At 45.1% G+C, this 21,190-nt stretch overlaps 1 protein-coding gene across 3 annotated transcripts in view; it reads left to right on the forward strand.

Annotated features, from left to right (window-relative positions):
• The first annotated feature begins 779 nt into the window (after positions 1–779).
• LOC139402119 (TOM1-like protein 2) overlaps positions 780–21,190 on the forward strand; it is a 42,785-nt gene continuing 22,374 nt past the window's right edge. The window contains exons 1-5 of one of the 3 annotated variants that reach the window (XM_071146189.1): positions 780–871; positions 12,064–12,148; positions 17,647–17,725; positions 18,548–18,697; positions 19,419–19,553. In XM_071146189.1, the coding sequence (XP_071002290.1) occupies positions 820–871; positions 12,064–12,148; positions 17,647–17,725; positions 18,548–18,697; positions 19,419–19,553 (501 nt within the window). In that variant the 5' untranslated portion in view covers positions 780–819. The remainder of the gene's footprint in view (positions 872–12,063; positions 12,149–17,646; positions 17,726–18,547; positions 18,698–19,418; positions 19,554–21,190) is intronic. The other 2 variants (XM_071146190.1, XM_071146188.1) reach the window with 2 other exon arrangements.

The following is a 21,190-nucleotide window of genomic DNA, read 5'->3' on the forward strand; positions in this document are numbered from 1 at the left end:
CAGGACTGGGCTACATGGAACACGGAAACGTTTATAGCTACACAGTTTTAAACAATTTCACAGAGGATACAGTTCTTCCGATATGCACTATGCGAACCAATGTAAGCATTACTATGGGGGTTCTTTGTGAATATTATGTACTTAAATTACAATTATTAGAATCAAGGGAATCATTCATGTTTATCTCTTCTAGCCAGGATCAGCGCTGTATTGGTCAGGATTTCCTGAAATATGCCATGTAACCCAGAGTTTATCTAGCTAGTTTATCCCATCGAGTGCAGTATGTTAGAAATTATCAGGATATTCAGAATCAAGTCAATCAAACAACAACAATAGTTTGATAGTACAGATTGTAGGGACAGGTTTAAAGTAATTTCCCCAAACAAAAATACTTTATTGTTAATATTAATATATATATATTTTAAATGTAACCATTATTTAACTTGGCAAGTAAGTTAAGAACACATTATTATGTACAATGACGGCCTACACCGGCCAAACCCGGACGACGCTGGGCCAATTGTGCGCTGCCCTATGGGACTCCCAATCACTGCAGGTTGTGATACATAACATGAACAGTAACGTTAACATCGATCACATCCAGCAAAGGCTTGGATCTTGTGCATAGATAGCTATCTTTAGTGTTGGTGGTGAACATACCCTGGATAGCTGCTAATTTTGATCGACAATAAATCCAGCCATACAGATTGATATCTGAGTTTTATCTTCCAATGTGGTTGCTCAGTGGGAGGGACTTGCAGATAATGCGCCTCTCTTCCAGCTTCTGTCATTCTGTGGATATTGTTTGTTGTCATAAAGATGGAGTTCTTACTGGGCAATCCGTACAGCACTCCTGTGGGCCAGTGCTTAGGTAAGTTACCAGCTATAGATACTGTATACTATAATCAGGTCTTATAAAGCCATAATGTAAGGTTTGAATGGTGACTTACATGTGTTATTGTACGGCATTCAGAAGCACCAGTAGCGAGCTAAGCTAGCTAGCTGTAGCATCATCGACCAGCTACAGTAACCTTATAAATATCGGTTCGCGGCTAGCCCATGCAAACGTTAGCTAAGCTAATTGGAATCAGGGTGGCACATTTGCTGGAAAGTACAAATTTGCTCCAAATGAAGCGAAATTATTTCACGAGGGAGTTTTGTACTGGATTCTCCTTTGTTTTGAAATGCAATGATACAACAGCCGGGGAACAGTTTTTCAATTGAAATTGTTTATCAATTACGATGTGCGGTCTCATTTGCCAAATAGTGTTTTTATGACACTGACTAGTGCTTTTAAAGTAATTAATGAATTCACATTCGAACAGTTGGTCTGTATTCTTTAAGTCCGTACAGGCATGACATTGATAATGGAAGGGGATAAACGGGAAGATGCGTCATTTGACCTTTGACTATGCTGAAAAATGCAGACAAATCACAATGAGCTTTCTCACAAATACTGATGACACATTAGCAAAACACCCTTCAAAGATGATTAATTGCAGCTTCACTTCTATTACGAGAAGACAGACTTGCATTGTCAACCACAGCTTTTCAGTGACTAGCTGACCTAGATTTTTATTTAACTTTTTATTTATTTATTTAACTAGGAGGGCAAGTCAATTAAGAACAAATTCTTATTTACAATGACGGCCTACCCGGGGAACAGTGGGTTAACTGAACTGCCTTGTTCAGGGGCAGAACAACAGATTTTTACCTTGTCAGTTCGGGATTCGATCCAGCAACCTTTCGGTTACTGGCCCAACGTTCTAACCACTAGGCTACCAGCCGCCACTAAACCGTGCCCAGTTTTTTTCCATGGGCTCCGTTGTTAGGATGGTAGTTCGGTCAGTTGGGATTGTAATGAATGGTGATGAGGAAGCTAGTCGACATCCCCCTGTAGCTTCCCTCAAAGTTCCTCCTTCCCCTCAATGCCCTCCCTCCTGCAGTTCCTAAAGACATAGCTTTTTCCGGGCCGTTTCCTGCACTGTCATTGGGACGATGAGCTTCAACAGTGTTTATTTGGACTGAAATATTGACAAGTGTTTATGGGCATTAAAGGCATAAGAAAATAAACATGTTAGAAGCTCTTCTGTGTTCCTGATTAGCCCAATACCTAATGGAAATTGCATTTTGTGTAGCCTAACCTGTTACTACCTTCAGGCTTTTATTTTCCACCCTGTCTGTATGGTTTATTGTAGCTCAGTAAGCCACACATAATGCCCTGGACCAGAGCTAGGTTCATACTGAGGCCTTGTACAGTAGGGCACGCAAAATTATATGGATAGGGAATGCCTGATTTGATAGGCTTGGTCCACTGTGTAGTGTGCATAGATCTTCTATCTACTGTACTAATAACCATGACAGTTAGCTTTACGAACAGCTCTAAGGCTTTTATAATCACAGTCATAATATTTTGAAGCTCAGTTAGCCTAGTTTGTTTACCCTTGCAACAGGTGTAACTGGCTCAGTCTGTGGACATTTCTCCAGGCCCTGCTCCTGGGCCTGTGATTTGGGAGATAACAGAAGGAAAATAACGGAGTGATCCCTGCGGTTGGGATTGGTCTAGATGTGGTAAAGCAGGAATAATTTTTCACTTCTAGGTGAGGGGGGTCTAGGCTATTTGACAACTTCTATAGCACCTCCATATTATAAGTTAAATAAAAAACTTCAAAATAGCGTTGTTATTGGCTTGCTTCTTTTGAGGGCTGTTTAACAAGTGTGGACTTCTAAGTTCTGTAGCTATATACTCAGCCGTGTGTTTTATCACTGGTGATCATTTCCATAAGCATCATTGTCTCTTATATAGTTGCCTGGGAGTTTCTGACGACCAGAAGGGCCCAACATTGGCTATTACTCATATATAAAGCACTTCTCCAGAAACGCCCATACTACCTCATTTCTAAATTGGAAATCTAGTAACTACAAGACTCAGTCTCTAGACTGGTTGGTCCTAGAGGATCCGCGGGTTCCCTCTGAGTTAGGGAAGACTGCTTTCAGTTACTATGGCCCTCTGTCCTGGAATGACCTGCAGGTCACTCTGAAACTTGATTATTTGGTCCCAAATTCTGAATTTTGGGCTCTTGTTTTTATCGATTGTATATATTATTTACTACTGCCCTTTTTAGTGTATTGTAATTCATTTGAAATGTGGTAACTGTAATTTGGTTGAATGGTTTCTCACATTGCTTCAACTGTTGTTCTCAGGGCACCATTGGAAATGAGACCCTGGTCTCAATGGGTTCCCCAGATTAAATAAAGGTTAATAATATAAAATAAAAGGTAATACAATGGACTGTTGCCAACCCCAGGTTGTGCAGACTCTGTGATAAAGTGTAGTCTGGCCAGAAGGAGAGTGTGGCTGGGCTGAGATAAGATGTGGTTGTGATGATTGGATGGGACTGGGCTGAGGCTAGGTAGGACTCTACTGGGCCTATGTACCCTCTGGCAGGGACTGTGTCCTTCATTGATAGAGTCACTGATTATCTAACAGCACGTTTACATCCACAGCAAAACTATTGGATTGGCGATTGCACGAACAATGGAACATGGCAGAATACTAACCAGGGCTCAATGGATAGAATAGTTAGGCTATACATGTTTTATAAAGACATTAGCTACAACTATATCAATATCCTATGTTTTAAAGGTTTTTGTGCAGTATTCTTACAGCTCAAGGCCGTTGCTACAACCATAATTATTCTATGTTATGAAGATCCTAGTACTGTACAGGGCATACAATTCACGTTCTGGTCCACCAGCCACTGTGGCAGGTAGATTTAAACAATAAGGCCCGAGGGGGTGTGGTATATGGCCAATATACCACGGATAAGGAATGTTCTTTTGCATGACGCAACGTGGAGTGCCTGGATACAGCCCTTGCCCTTATTGGCAATATACCACAAACACCCGAGGTACCTTATTGCTATTATAAACTGGTTACCAATGTAATTAGAGCAGTAAAAATAAATGTTTTGGCATACCCGTGGTATATGGTCTGATATCCCAAGGCTTTCAGCCAATCACGGCTTTCAGCCAAACAGCATTCAGTGCTCGAACCACCCAGTTTCTACCAGCCACTCAGATTTTTTCCCCTGCTAAAATTATACCAACAAAACACAAAAAAACAGATGAGCATGCTTTGTAATGTTTCTGAAACAATACTTGTATTATTAGTAAGAAATAATGTGTTAAATTGTTTAATTTCATTTTTTTGTGACCTGCGTCATTAAACCAAACTATCACAGATGAGACAAACATTTTCACCTGCCCATTTAAGGGTGGGAGGTTACCGTGGTAGCGTGACTCCAGTCATGTTTGAGCCTGTGATTGAGTCTGACTAGTAGAGGTGTTGTTTTCTCTTCCCTTGCAATTGAAACTCAAACATAGAAAAACAACCTAGCCTGTGAACAACACAATGTAAATGGACAAGTCTCACTTCAGTAGACTTTCAGTTCAAGTAAATTAGACCAATTTGTATGCCTGTGCGCAGCGCTTCTAAAAATGTACTTCTAAAAATGTACCTTTCGCTCAACTCTTCGCATGCACCCAGGGTTCCAGCGTAAGATGGAATAGGCTATATAGGATTCGTAGTTCATAGACTTAATTTACCAGCTATGAAACAAAACGGCAAAAATACTTTGAAAAAAAGCTACTGGAGCATTTATTTTACTATAAATGTGATCGAACTTGACTTTTTATTCACATGCGAGTGAAATGCTTGCACTGTGGAGCCCTGACAACCCGCCAACGTGGCTGGTGAAATAGACATTTTACCCACCAATGACAAAATCTACCTGCAGGTGTTAATTTTAGGCCCTGGTACTGTATCCTTACTGCTCAAGGCCTTAGCTACAAGCATAACTATCCTATGTTATAAAGGTCTTCAGTACTGTATCCTTACTGCTCAGTTGAGATCATGTATAGCCTAACAAACTAGACAGAAGACAAGGTGGGGGGTAAGCTGTCCACTCTGCATTGTCTCTGAGAGAATCTCCTAGGATGTCACCCAGGCAGATTGCACAAACAGTTTCCCATGCATTCAGTCCAGTTTCTCATGGTTAGGCCTTTTTCCGAAGATGAGATATTGATGTCTGAAGCTGATAATGGCCACAGTTTATTAGCCCCTAGTCATGAATCTGTGTGAAATCAGAATGGGAACATATCATGGGTATACTCTGGAGGAAGGAAGTTAGTCTGGTTCCAGATATATTTGTGCTGCCTTATCAACTCCATTGGTCATCATGGTCACAATCTGGGACCAGGCTAGAAGGAAGTTGGTCTGAGGAGGTGCAGAAGAAGGGTCTTTCATTGCTGTGAGTGTAGCCTACAGGCCAGGGTGTGTCCCCCTGCCCACTGGCCTGCTTCTCCGGCCAGCTTGGTGCCAAGTCATCCTAGATGGCCATCGCTGAACACCACCACACCAGCTAGGCTGGTCCCTACTACCATCCTCATCATTGTCAGCTCCGAGAGCGGTCTGCTCGGGTCACTGCACACTGTGCCCAGCGAGCAGCAGAGTGGATTTTTAATTTCTTTAGGAGCTACTAGCTTTAAATCATCTGCCCCAGTGTGTTATCTCTCTGGTTGAGAGCTCACTGTACTGTGCTGTCCATAAAGGCATTCTGTCTGTCCGTGTGGATACAGTGCTGGTGGTGAGAGTGGTACCCAACACCACAGTACAGCACCAGCAAGACAGGGGAAAGGGATCAGGTTCACTTCCCACAGAGGAAATGGGAGAGCACTCAGAGACAGGGCAATAGAACAGGCAGCAACCCTACTGATGAGGTTTGCATTGTGAATCTTAATTGTCCTTTCTCATTACCTTAAGTGGCCTGACAGGCAGGGGGTGGACAGGATGAGAGAGAGAGAGAGAGGCTTGGTGGATGTTGTGTGTGTGTGTGTGTGTGTGTGTGTGTGTGTGTGTGTGTGTTGTAGCAAGTGTGTGTTTATGTTTGCAGTGTGTGTGCATATTTGTGTGGATGGTGTGTTTGTTTGTGGTGGGTGGATTGTGTGTGTGTGGCTTGAGGTTTGATACTAGTGTAACTACTCTGTCTCAGAGTACAGTTGGCCTAGATGCTGACTCCATCTCCTTCATTTTAGCTGCTAAAGAGACAGAGACCATCATAGAGTGAAAGCAGCTACACATCCTGGAGGAAACAGAACAATCTGCCTGCCATCTCCATTAGTGGAAGGGTTAGTGTAGCTAGCAGGCCCATGGATTTGTCCCTAATGGGTTGGAGCACTCTCTGGTATGACGAGATGTTGAAAAGAAGACTATAAGACAGAGGAATAGTTCGGTAACCATGGATACATGTTTGGGTCATATAATGAGCCAATTTCAAATGTCTATCTCAGAGCTATGCATTAGTGGATTGAGGAATAGGGAGGGGGAGAGTGAGAGGGAGGAAGACAGACAAGGGGGGGGGTATAGTGGGATTGAAGAAGGGGGTATAGAGCGAGAGAACAGACGGGGAGCGAAGAGGGATCTGAAATGGAGATTTGTGGAGTTGGCAGTGGATGGCACAGCCTTCCGCCTGTGTGGCCACGTGACTGGTTGTACTGGTTTCACTCCATGGCACTGGGAGTGGGGGTGGAGCCTGGGTTGAACTTGCACCCAATCAGTCTCTCTTCTATTTTCAAAGCTCTGGCTGTAATGGCTGTCTTGTTCCATGAATAGAGGCCTCAAAAAGGATGACTCTGTATAGGGCTGTTAGGGTGACCATATTACCGCCACACCGGTGGTCACGAGTCATGAGGGCAGTCAAATTCCACATGACCGTTTAGTCATGGTAATTAGCCTACTCCAAGCGCTGATGCTGCTGATTGTCATTAGTAGCCTACCAAACTTGCTAACTGCCTGGTACTCAGCACTCTATTGTCCCTCTAATCACTCTGACATCAATGCAAATTGAATTGAAAATCTAATCAAACATTTCATGTGAGCTCATGTTGCTCAACATTTCTGTAGGCTATGCAATTGTGTGAGAAAATATATTTGATGGCCTCTATTAAAAAGAGGAGAATCCCATCCCATTTTTCACCATAATTTGCAAATAAATTCATAAAAAATCCAACAATGTGATTTTTCTGGATTTTGTGTCTAATTTTGTCTGTCATAGTTGAAGTGTACCTATGATGAAAATTACAGGCCTCTCTCATCTTTTTAAGTGGGAGAACAAGTGGTGGCTGACTAAATACTTTTTTGCCCCACTGTACATATGAGATGAGTAATGTAGGGTATGTAAACATTACATTAAGTAGCATTGTTTAAAGTGGCTAGTGATATATTTTACGTCAATTTCCATCAATTCCCATTATTAAAGTGGCTAGAGTTGAGTCAGTGTGTTGGCAGCAGCCACTCAATGTTAGTGGTGGCTGTTTAATAGTCAGATGGCCTTGAGATAGAAGCTGTTTTTCAGTCTCTCGGGCCCTGCTTTGATGCACCTGTACTGACCTCGCCTTCTGGATGATAGCGGGGTGAACAGGCAGTGGCTCGGGTGGTTGTTGTCCTTGATGATCTTTATGGCCTTCCTGGGTGGTGTAGGTGTCCTGGAGGGCAGGTAGTTTGCCCCCGGTGATGCGTTGTGCAGACCTCGCTACCCTCTGGAGAGCCTTAGGGTTGTGGGCGGAGCAGTTGCCGTACCAGGCGGTGATACAGCCCGGCAGGATGCTCTCGATTGTGCATCTGTAGAAGTTTGAGTGCTTTTGGTGACAAGCCGTATTTCTTCAGCCTCCTGAGGTTGAAGAGGCGCTGCTGCGCCTTCTTCACGACGCTGTCTGTGTGGGTGGACCAATTCAGTTTGTCTGTGATGTGTATGCCGAGGAACTTAAAACTTACTACCCTCTCCACTACTGTCCCATCGATGTTGATAGGGGGGTGCTCCCTCTGCTGTTTCCTGAAGTCCACAATCATCTCCTTTGTTTGGTTGACATTGAGTGTGAGGTTATTTCCCTAAACTTGATGATTGAGTTGGAGGCGTGCATGGCCACGCAGTCGTGGGTGAACAGGGAGTACAGGAGAGGGCTCAGAACGCACCCTTGTGGGGCCCCAGTGTTGAGGATCAGCGGGGTGGAGATGTTACCTACCCTCACCACCTGGGGGCGGCCCGTCAGGAAGTCCAGTACCCAGTTTCACAGGGTGGGGTCGAGACCCAGGGTCTCAAGCTTGATGACGAGTTTGGAGGGTACTATGGTGTTAAATGCTGAGCTGTAGTCAATGAACATCATTCTCACATAGGTACAGCATTCTCACATTCCTCTTGTCCAGATGGGTTAGGGCAGTGTGCAGTGTGGTTGAGATTGCATCGTCTGTGGAACTGTTTGGGCGGTAAGCAAATTGGAGTGGGTGTAAGGTAGGGTGGAGGTGATATGGTCCTTGACTAGTCTCTCAAAGCACTTCATGATGATGGAAGTGAGTGGTACGGGGCGGTAGTCGTTTAGCTCAGTTACCTTAGCTTTCTGGGGAACAGGAACAATGGTGTGCGCATGCTCTGAGGATGCGGCTGGGGATGCCGTCTGGGCCTGGAGCCTTGCGAGGGTTAACACTTTTAAATGTTTTACTCACAATCTGTATGTGTTTTAATTTTTTAGAAGAAGGTGATTTTTAGCCCTAATAATCCATTATTGCACCATATTAGATTCTGGAAACTCTTAATTGATCACATATTCGTTCTATTCCAGGGCACAGCGGAGGAACTTAATAGATTCCACTCCTCCATCAATACAACAGTGAACATTTGAAATTCACTGCTTGTGAAATACATCTTCTTGACATTTTAAGTTAGAGGGATGGGGAGGTGGTTAGTACGGATCTATACAGGAAGCCGATTGACAGAAATTCCCTATTATGCGGAGACAGCTTCCACCCTACACCCCTAAAAAATAACCTCCCCATTAGCCAATGCAGTCGCATACGTAGGATTTGTAGTACACGGAGTGACTATGTAAAACAAACCGCCCATCTGGATGAGCGTTTCAGACAGCGGGGTTACCCAGAGGAATGGCTGCAGGATGCAAGAGAACGTTATAAAAATATGACCCAGGATGACAGCCTCACGTCCAAACCTCCCCGCTCTCCTGACCAACGCATTTAATGCTTCCTTCAGTACTCCCCACTTGGTAAACAGTTCAACCACATTATTACAAAACATTGGTACATCTTGAGCACTGATCCACAACAGGAAAAGACGTTTAAAGGAACCCGCGGGTCGTCTTCAGACACGCCCCCAACATCAGTCACATGGTGGTGAGGTCTGGTCTTCCACCAGTGCCACGCAGGACCTTTCTAGACTGTGTGCCGGACGGTAACTAGAGACGTGGCGGATGCACCAAATGTAACTTCACGAACAAATGCACAATGTTCAGTCACCTTATTACGTGCAAGGCCATTAAGATTAAGGGCATCATTACATGTTCCACAAAACATGTGATATACCTGATCAAATGTATTTGTGGTCTATGTAGGAAAAAACACAAGGAGCTCTGAAAACAAGGATAGCAGAACACAGGAGTAATATCAGGGCCCTTGACCAGAGAAACCCTGTGGCTGCTCATGTCATGGAGGCTCGTCACAACGTCAGCTCTTTGAGTCACATTGGTATGGAACATGTTAAGACTCCTAGGAGGGGCGGAGATACTGATCATCTATGACTGAGAAGAGGATTGTATTGGATTCACCTTGGGTGCACCATGTCTCCTAGAGGTCTGAACCAAGAGTTTGGTATCAGACCATTTCTTACCTGAATATGTTCCTTTACTTTGATTTGTCTGGCCTTCCAGGTTACTCACTTGGTCATTTTTTAAATGTATATTATTTTGTGGAACCATTACATGTACTCATTTAATTATTAGAGATACACATGTGTTTTGCATCCACCATGCGTCATGTCCACAATGGTCATGTGAGGTGAAATGTGTATATTTTGGGATGTGAACACTGTGTGTTTGACCTGCTGGAGATTGGTTTCAGATTAAAGCGGTGAATTGGGAGCTTTAAAGGTGTGCAGGCCTTCTTGTTCTATACTAGAATCCTTTATTAGCCCAGCACCTATGTTTTTAAGGTTGTGCATATGCCCACAAACTGTTCTATTGACAATATTAGCCTACCACTTGTGAATGATCTATTATCACTTCTCAAATCAAATTATATTGGTCACAAACACATATTTAGCAGATGTTATTGTGGGTGTAGTGAAATCACTTGTAAAAGATGCCCAGCTTGTGTGCAATAAGGCAAGAAACAGCATATGCCTTTTTTTGTGCAACTTTTTCAAATCATAGTCACACACCTCATGTAGCCCAGCCCATAGGCCTATATGTTTTGTTAAGGTTTTTATCACAGCTAAAGTGGCCAAATAACGCCTTAAAATGAAGCACATTCATCCGCTTGAACGGGTGTAGAGCCTAACTGGCAAACATACGCAGCAGCGCGTGACCTTCAAGTTGTAGGCTATGTGAGGAAGCCAGGAGATGCTAAATGTGTTTGTTAATTAACGGTCAATTACCGTGAGACCGGCAATTATTTGCTTCCCAATCAACTTCGGCCAAAATCTCATGACCACAACAGCCCTAACTAGGTCTGGTCCTTTCCTTCTCCCTTTCATTTTCGTCTTTCTCCCTCTCTCTCCTTGCCTGTCCGCTTTCCAATCCACTTGAGGAGATTACGTGGGGCGTGCCAGTGGAGATAGCAGTGGTTAAGACTTAACACTTAATGCTCTGCTGTTCACACACTGAGCCTGAGCAGCTAAACACCGTGTCATGCTGTTTACCTTGGCTTCTCATGTTCTGACATGTTGTTAGCAGAATACTGTCTTTGTGTACACAGGAAATGCATTATTTGAGTAATATTTAGATTAGAGGCAGTGTGAAAGGAGAGAAACAGACACCAAAAGCATTAGTCCTTCACACAAGGTGGCCTCAGTGGTAGACTGTGTGATCTGACGGGTTGGAAGGAGAGGGGAGGTAAAGGCCAGAACAGGACTCATAGCCCCAGAGAGAGGTCCCTGGCCTGGGCATGCCACACTGCTCTGAGCCCTGGGCTGGAGGTGGAAATGTTCTGAGTGACTGAGCTAACCTAGAGCTAGTCTAGTCATCATGACTAACTTTTAAACATCTTAACTCTTAGCTCTGTATTTTGACTCTAAATACCTCTAGCTCTTGCTGGCTCAGTTTCCTTATTTTCTCCCAGCCAAGAACAGGAGTGAGACTAGGTGTGCTTCCCAAATTACACCCCATTCCCTATGTAGTGCACTACTTTTGACCAGGGCTCAAAGGGAATTGTGTTCGATGTGGGACATGCACAGTTCTTTAATCCTGTTTCATGGAGGGATGAATTCAGCATGGTAATTGGTAGACACCAGTGGTAGTGGACTTCCAGACGTCAGCTCAATTATGTCATTATTAAACTTCAATGTTACTGTGTTGAAAAGCCAATAGCCCAAATCCTGTCACGTTTCCCCCCCATTACTTTCCTCTCTAAGACAATGCAGAGAACACCCATGATCCTGTTTGAATAGGTTGAAATGCATCACACATTGGCTTACTATAGAAACCCTGTTACTGTTATCTATTTTTACGTGCTTGGTTACACAACTTTTTCTCATGCCCACAGTAATGTTACATAAGCCATGGAGTTTAGGCTAACTAGTGCGGCTTGTTGAGGTAAGGGGACAGGTCACAGCGCAGTCAGACTGAAATATAGCCCAAGGCTTAGTGGACAGTGAGTTGGCAGAGTACTGACTAGGTCTGTTATAAAACCTGTTTTTACATCTCCCATCTTGTCAATCAATCAATTAGGCCTCATTTATTTTATTTATTTGACATCAGCAGTTGTCACAAGCTGCCCAGCCTAGACCCCACAGAGCAAGAAAAGCAGAAGTGAAAGCACCAGGAAAAACTCCCCAGAAGGAAGAAACCTAGGTAGGAGCCAGTCCCAAAGGGGTGGTTCATCCTTTTTGGGCTGTACCGATTATTCCTATGGGAAACTTCCTACTACTTAGTGTTCTCCTTGGTCCATTGAGCAGGTTTGTTTACTTCCTGTTGTCTTTGACTTCCTGTTGTCTTTTCTAGAGAAGGCCACGGATGGCGGCCTGCAGGCTGAGGACTGGACCCTCAACATGGAGATCTGTGACATCATCAATGAGACGGAGGAAGGGTGAGCAACAGACTACATCAGTACACTTTCACCTGACTGACTGACGGACTGACTGACTGAAAGACGGACTGACTGACTGAAGGACGGACTGACTGACTGAAGGACGGACGGACTGACTGAAGGACGTACTGACTGACTGGCTGAAGGACGGACTGGCTGACTGGTTGAAGGACGGACTGGCTGACTGGCTGAAGGACGGACTGGCTGACTGGCTGAAGGACGGACTGACTGACTGGCTGAAGGACGGACTGACTGACTGGCTGAAGGACGGACTGACTGACTGGCTGAAGGACGGACTGACTGACTGGCTGAAGGACGGACTGACTGACTGGCTGAAGGACGGACTGACTGACTGGCTGAAGGACGGACTGACTGACTGGCTGAAGGACAGACTGACTGACTGACTGGCTGAAGGACAGACTGACTGACTGACTGGCTGAAGGACAGACTGACTGACTGACTGGCTGAAGGACAGACTGACTGACTGACTGACTGACTGACTGACTGGCTGAAAGACAGACGGACTGGCTGACTGACTGAAAGGCTGACTGACTGAAATACTGACTGGCTGACTGACTGAAAGATGGACTGACTGAAAGATGGACTTACTGGCTGGCAGAACGACTGACTGATTGACTGGCTGGCTGAAAGACTGACTGAAAGACGGACTGACTGACTGAAAGACGGACTGACTAATTGACTGACTGGCTAAAAGACTGACTAACTGACTGACTGAAAGATGGGCTGACTGACAAAGATGGACTGACTGGCTGACTGGCTGGCTGGCTGAGATTGACTGACTGACTGGCTGAAAGACGGACTGAAAGACGGACGGACTGACTGGGTGAAAGACGGACGGACTGACTGACTGGCTGAAAGACGGACGGACTGGCTGACTGACTGAAAGATGTTCTGACTGGCTGGCTGGCTGAGATTGACTGACTGACTGACTGGCTGAAAGACTGAATGACTGACTGGCTGAAAGACGGGCTGGCTGGCTGAAGGACGGACGGACTGACTGACTGGCTGAAGGACGGACTGACTGACTGACTGGCTGAAAGACGGACTGACTGGCTGAAAGACGGACGGACTGGCTGACTGACTGAAATACTGACTGGCTGACTGACTGAAAGATGGACTGACTGAAAGACGGACTGACTGACTGAAAGACGGACTGACTAATTGACTGACTGGCTAAAAGACTGACTAACTGACTGACTGAAAGATGGGCTGACTGACAAAGATGGACTGACTGGCTGGCTGGCTGAGATTGACTGACTGACTGGCTGAAAGACGGACTGAAAGACGGACGGACTGACTGGGTGAAAGACGGACGGACTGACTGACTGGCTGAAAGACGGACGGACTGGCTGACTGACTGAAAGATGTTCTGACTGGCTGGCTGAGATTGACTGACTGACTGACTGACTGGCTGAAAGACTGAATGACTGACTGGCTGAAAGACGGGCTGGCTGGCTGAAGGACGGACGGACTGACTGACTGACTGACTGGCTGAAGGACGGACTGACTGACTGACTGGCTGAAAGACGGACTGACTGGCTGAAAGACGGACGGACTGGCTGACTGACTGAAAGGCTGACTGACTGAAATACTGACTGGCTGACTGACTGAAAGATGGACTGACTGAAAGATGGACTTACTGGCTGGCAGAACGACTGACTGATTGACTGGCTGGCTGAAAGACTGACTGAAAGACGGACTGACTGACTGAAAGACGGACTGACTAATTGACTGACTGGCTAAAAGACTGACTAACTGACTGACTGAAAGATGGGCTGACTGACAAAGATGGACTGACTGACTGAAAGATGGGCTGGCTGGCTGAGATTGACTGACTGACTGACTGGCTGAAAGACGGACTGAAAGACGGACTGACTGGCTGAAAGACGGACGGACTGGCTGACTGACTGAAAGATGTTCTGACTGGCTGGCTGGCTGAGATTGACTGATTGACTGACTGGCTGAAAGACTGAATGACTGACTGGCTGAAAGACGGGCTGGCTGGCTGAAAGACGGGCTGGCTGGCTGCCTTACTGATTGACTGTACAAGTCAATCACACAAACAAAAACCTCTTAACACACTCAAAAATAACATACAAATGATGTGCACAAATACAATACAACTTTACAACAGACATTTGTCTTCTGCTCTGCTCTCAAACTCTCTACATGGCACACATCACACATGCAGTTGAGACAAGCACAGGGTCAAGCTGCAGTGCAGATAGAATGGAATGAGAATATCCTTTTTTACTAATTAGTGTTAACTTTTCTTTGAGTTTAATTTGATAAGTTGTTGACTCTCCTGAAATTGGTTGAGTGCTGTGACCTTTAGGAAAAACTGGAGGGATTCAAACCTACAATTCTTTCCTCTTCCTGAATCATTCTTCTGCTTCCCCTTTATCTATCTTCTCACTCACTCACTCACTCACTCACTCACTCACTCACTCACTCACTCACTCACTCACTCACTGTCCTGGGAGAACACTATTTCAGTACAATTCAGGAAAAAAAATGACCCATGTCTTTTGAGATATATCAGTCCCTTGCCTCCATTACAACTTCCACCTCCTACTTGAAGCGTTGTGTAATTTGAGTGTGAAGGCTACCAAGTAGCAAATTACTATTGGCTTTGTGTATTGTGTTAGTGTAGGAAGTCAGACATGGTGACAACTGAATGGCATGCAGGCAATCCTCTTTAGGTTCAGACAAGGACATAGATGTGGAAGAAATGCCAGCTAGCTGCACTAATGTCACTTATCAGACAGATAAACATAGACTGCCTACCTGAAACTTCTGGAAGTGGAACTTTTGAGATGATGTAACACCCATGCACACCAGTATTCCCTGAGCTCCTCTCTTTCTATAGTCTGTTTGTGTCTGAAGTCGGAAGGCCTCAACTCCCTCCCATAGGATCCACTAGTGTCAGTGAGACTACTGCCTGAGCACTACTCCGTTAATGTTTTATACACTGCATAGACTCAGCCGTGGCTGTCAGACAGTGATATACACACTCATCTCTCCTCTGAAACGTCACAGAGCTCCAGAGTGAGGTTCATGGAAGCTCATTACCTCATCTATAACAGAGAGCGTTCTCTATTAAGATGAGCTTTGATCTTTCTATAGGGCAAACAGACAGGAAGGCAGAAAGACAGATATAAACTCAGCAAAAAAAGAAACATCCCTTTTTCAGGACTCTGTCTTTCAAAGATAATTAGTAAAAATCCAAATAACTTCACAGATCTTCTTTGTAAAGGGTTTAAACACGCTTGTTCAATGAACCATAAACACTTAATGAACACTCACCTGTGGAACGGTCGTTAAGACACTAACAGCTTACAGACGGTAGGCAATTAAGGTCACAGTTATGAAAACTTAGGACACTAAAGAGGCCTTTCTACTGACTCTGAAAAACTCCAAAAGAAAGATGCCCAGGATCCCTGCTCATCTGCGTGAACGTGCCTTAGGCATGCTGCAAGGAGGCATGAGGACTGCAGATGTGGCCAGGGCAATAAATTGCAATGTCCGTACTGTGACAGCGCTACAGGGAGACAGGACGGAGAGCTGATCGTCCTCACAGTGGTAGACCACGTCTAACAACACCTGCACAGGATTGATACATCACACCTGCGGACAGGTACAGGATGGCAACAACAACTGCCCAAGTTACACCAGGAACGCACAATCCCTCCATCAGTGCGTGCTCAGACTGTCCTCAATAGGCTGAGAGAGGCTGGACTGAGGGCTTGTAGGCCTGTTGTAAAGGCAGGTCCTCGCCAGACTTCACCGGCAATAACGTTGATCGTCCTACCTGGCACAAACCCACCATCGCTGGACCAGACAGGACTGGTAAAAAGTGCTCTTCACTGACGAGTCGCGGTTTTGTCTCACCAGGGGTGATGGTCGGATTCGTGTTTATCGTCGAAGGAATGAGCGTTACACTGAGGCCTGTACTCTGGAGCAGGATCGATTTGGAGGTGGAGGGTCCGTCATGGTCTGGGGCGGTGTGTCACAGCATCATTGGACTGCGCTTGTTGTCATTGCAGGCAATCTCAACGCTGTGCATTACAGGGAAACGTCCTCCTCCTTCATGTGGTACCCTTCCTGCAGGCTCATCCTGACATGACCCTCCAGCATGACAATGCCACCACGCACAGAACAAGCAGTTTGGCTGATTTCCTGCTAGACAGGAATGTTAGTGTTCTGCCAAGGCCAGCAAAGAGCCCGGATCTCAATCCCATTGAGCACGTCTGGGACCTGTTGGATTGGAGGATAAGGGCTAGGGCCATTCTCCCCCAAAAATGTCTGGGAACTTGCATGTGCCTTGGTGGAAGAGTGGGGTAACATCTCACAGCAAGAACGGGCAAATATGGTACAGTCCATGAGGAGGAGGTGAACTGCAGTACACAATGCAGCTGGTGGCCACACCAGATACTGACTGTTACTTTTGATTTTGACCCCCCCACTTTGTTCAGGGACACATTATTCCATTTCTGTTAGTCACGTGTTTGTGGAACTTTTTCAGTTTGTCTCAGTTGTTGAATCTTGTTATGTTCATACAAATATTTACATGTTATGTTTGCTGAAAATAAACGCAGTTGACACGAGAGGACGTTTATTTTTTTGCTGAGCTTACAAGCTCAGATCTATGTGGTGATTTGTTTTTAAATGCCCAATGCAGCGGATTTTGATCTCAATGTCAAATCATTTATTGGTAAAAATTAAGTACATTACTGTAGTAATAGTTGTTAATTAAAAGGGTAAGAAAGAAAAAAATCTATAGCTTTTTTAGCAAAACTATTTCTCAAGCTAGAATTTTGCTAGGATCGTCTGGGAGCTGGTCTGTGAAAGGGCCTAATGGGAGGGGCTTAATGGGAGGGATATGTAACCTCAAAACGATCTATTGGTTTGGAACTCTCTTTGTTATTGGTCTATTATTGTATACTGCTTAGTGATGTCACCAGGCAAGCCAAAACTCCATCCATGCAAAACCTGCTGATTAGAAGGTCCTGTGTAAATTATATTTTTAACCAGCAATTATAAGGAAATAACACTGATCACATTATTGCAAACTTTTACAGTGTTAGTTTTAACAGCTGTTGTACAATATACAAAAAACTGAGTTTTGACTGCACTGAGCCTTTAATGGAGTGTGTGTGTTTAGACTGCCAGGTAGGTAACAATGTGTGGTTATTGCCCCACGGAGGAAAGATATTTACTGCTAGTTGCCGTGTGACATCCCACTCCTGAGACCTGCACACGGCTTCATACAAAATCAACAACGCCACGGCTAAGATGGTTTAGGTCAATAAAAACAACGGGTTGAGTTGATAGCATGACCAAAGCCCTATGTTAATCCAAGAATGCCAGGCATACTTTTACTTTACATTTTAAGATTAGCTTCATAGAATGACTTACAGAACGCTAACAGGATATTTGTGTGCCTAGCTATGTTTCTATGTGTTGTGTTCCTGCAGGCCTAAAGATGCCATCCGGGCGCTGAAGAAGAGACTGAGTGGGAACAGGAACTACCGGGAGGTGATGCTAGGATTGACGGTGAGACAGGCTCTAATTGGGTTCCCAATGTTGACCCACCTAAATCTTTTCAGATGAACAATAGAGGGTGTGTGGTGTTGAAAAGCCTGGAACATACAGGTCACATCACTGATCATGTGTCCAAGGGCATCTGGAGATGTTTTGGAATGTCTTGAGCCCACAATCTGCTACCCAGCGGTAGAACGTGACCAATCAAATCAATCGGATGTATTTTCTAAAGCCCATTATACGTCGGCAGTTGTCACAAAGCGCTGAAGACCCACCATCTGGAAAACACTGGATGAGCACACCAGCAGGGACGGAGCGAATCCGTCCAGAGCTAGGCCTAGATCTAAGTGATGCTTATTGTCTGAACTCACCCTCAACAACAACCAACACTTACCACACTTGCAAACACGCCTGCATGCTTAACTAGGACAGTGCTATTATCCGTTACACTTGTTCTTCACGCATGAGCTTCAAAAAGCCACCAACACACGTTCATGAATTAGTTGTCTGCTGTGTCTCACTGTGACTTCTCCCTCAGGCAATTTCTCAACTGTTATGTTTTTTCTGTCTTCATAGTTTATTTTGTTTATGTGGATCTTGATTTTTTTCAAAGCTCCTTTATTCCATGTCAGATGACAGCAGTCAGCTCTTTATCAATATCTGAGCACACTTCTCTTCTTCCAGGGAGTTTCTCGCTCTCTATCATACTTTCTTACTTCCTGATGTTTTCTCTCCTCTCCTCTTTCAAGTTAAGGGGCTTTATTGGCATGGGAAACAGGATATATGTAAACATTCTTTCTTTCTGATGTTTTACCTCTATCTTTCCATTTCTAGGTGCTGGAGACATGTGTAAAGAACTGCGGCCACCGGTTTCATGTCCTCGTGGCTAACCGGGACTTCATTGATGGTGTCCTCGTCAAAATCATCTCCCCCAAAACCAACCCCCCCACCATCGTACAGGACAAAGTCCTGGCTCTGATCCAGGTACAGCACATGATAATAATCACATGGCACATGATAAGAAATCCCTAGGTACTTTTACATCTGAGAGAAGTGGATAGGTATAAGCAACATGGTGAACATTTCACCAAGCCCATCAGAGAGCTGTAAGAGGCAAGGCTGCAGCAGTTAGGAAAATTCTACATCCAAAATGAGTCCAGACACCTCAAACAAACCTCTCTAAATACAGTGAGAGGACGAGAGCGGACACCTTGTACCTGAGCAGCTCCAGGCAGGTAACCAGAGACTGAACACACACACACACACACACACACACAGGACTGAAGTCGGCAACACAACACCTGGGCTCTCACTATTTGGCCTTCATCTATCCACTCCTCTCAGATGTCCACCAGGATGTAACGGGGTTGTTTCCAGCCCTTATTCTGTGTTTGTCTGTGTGTTGTCAGGCCTGGGCGGATGCCTTCAGGAGTAGTCCTGACCCGGACAGGCCTTTATTCTGTGTTTGTCTGTGTGTTGTCAGGCCTGGGCGGATGCCTTCAGGAGTAGTCCTGACCCGGACAGGCCTTTATTCTGTGTTTGTCTGTGTGTTGTCAGGCCTGGGCGGATGCCTTCAGGAGTAGTCCTGACCCGGACAGGCCTTTATTCTGTGTTTGTCTGTGTGTTGCCAGGCCTGGGCGGATGCCTTCAGGAGTAGTCCTGACCCGGACAGGCCTTTATTCTGTGTTTGTCTGTGTGTTGCCAGGCCTGGGCGGATGCCTTCAGGAGTAGTCCTGACCTGACGGGGGTGGTCCATATTTATGAGGAGCTGAAGAGGAAAGGCATCGAGTTCCCCATGGCTGACCTGGACACTCTGTCACCCATCCACACACCACAGAGGGTGAGACCCAACACGCATCCACACACCACAGGGGGCGAGACCCAACACGCATCCACACACCACAGGGGGCGAGACCCAACACGCATCCACACACCACAGGGGGCGAGACCCAACACGCATCCACACACCACAGGGGGCGAGACCCAACACGCATCCACACACCACAGGGGGCGAGACCCAACACGCATCAACACACCACAGGGGGCGAGACCCAACACGCATCCACACACCACAGGGGGCGAGATCCAACACGCACACACAGGCGTACATGAACCTATGCTAATGAGGTAGAATCATCTGAAGCAGTGACTATACTGCTGTAGTAGCAGAGCTGTACTATCTACATGTTGTGTTCTCTACAGAGCTCTACTAACTAACTTCATGTTGTGTTCTCTCTACAGAGCTCTACTAACTAACTACATGTTGTGTTCTCTACAGAGCTCTACTAACTACATGTTGTGTTCTCTACAGAGCTCTACTAACTAACTACAGTGCCTTGCGAAAGTATTCGGCCCCCTTGAACTTTGCGACCTTTTGCCACATTTCAGGCTTCAAACATAAAGATGTAAAACTATTTTTTTGTGAAGAATCAACAACAAGTGGGACACAATCATGAAGTGGAACGACATTTATTGGATATTTCAAACTTTTTTAACAAATCAAAAACTGAAAAATTGGGCGTGCAAAATTATTCAGCCCCTTTACTTTCAGTGCAGCAAACTCTCTCCAGAAGTTCAGTGAGGATCTCTGAATGATCCAATGTTGACCTAAATGACTAATGATGATAAATACAATCCACCTGTGTGTAATCAAGTCTCCGTATAAATGCACCTGCACTGTGATAGTCTCAGAGGTCCGTTAAAAGCGCAGAGAGCATCATGAAGAACAAGGAACACACCAGGCAGGTCCGAGATACTGTTGTGAAGAAGTTTAAAGCCGGATTTGGATACAAAAAGATTTCCCAAGCTTTAAACATCCCAAGGAGCACTGTGCAAGCGATAATATTGAAATGGAAGGAGTATCAGACCACTGCAAATCTACCAAGACCTGGCCGTCCCTCTAAACTTTCAGCTCATACAAGGAGAAGACTGATCAGAGATGCAGCCAAGAGGCCCATGATCACTCTGGATGAACTGCAGAGATCTACAGCTGAGGTGGGAGACTCTGTCCATAGGACAACAATCAGTCGTATATTGCACAAATCTGGCCTTTATGGAAGAGTGGCAAGAAGAAAGCCATTTCTTAAAGATATCCATAAAAAGTGTCGTTTAAAGTTTGCCACAAGCCACATGGGAGACACACCAAACATGTGGAAGAAGGTGCTCTGGTCAGATGAAACCAAAATTGAACTTTTTGGCAACAATGCAAAACGTTATGTTTGGCGTAAAAGCAACACAGCTGAACACCCCATCCCCACTGTCAAACATGGTGGTGGCAGCATCATGGTTTGGGCCTGCTTTTCTTCAGCAGGGACAGGGAAGATGGTTAAAATTGATGGGAAGATGGATGGAGCCAAATACAGGACCATTCTGGAAGAAAACCTGATGGAGTCTGCAAAAGACCTGAGACTGGGACGGAGATTTGTCATCCAACAAGACAATGATCCAAAACATAAAGCAAAATCTACAATGGAATGG

This window comes from Oncorhynchus clarkii, unplaced genomic scaffold, assembly GCF_045791955.1.
Source record: "Oncorhynchus clarkii lewisi isolate Uvic-CL-2024 unplaced genomic scaffold, UVic_Ocla_1.0 unplaced_contig_640_pilon_pilon, whole genome shotgun sequence".
NCBI classification, from domain to species: Eukaryota; Metazoa; Chordata; class Actinopteri; order Salmoniformes; family Salmonidae; genus Oncorhynchus; species Oncorhynchus clarkii.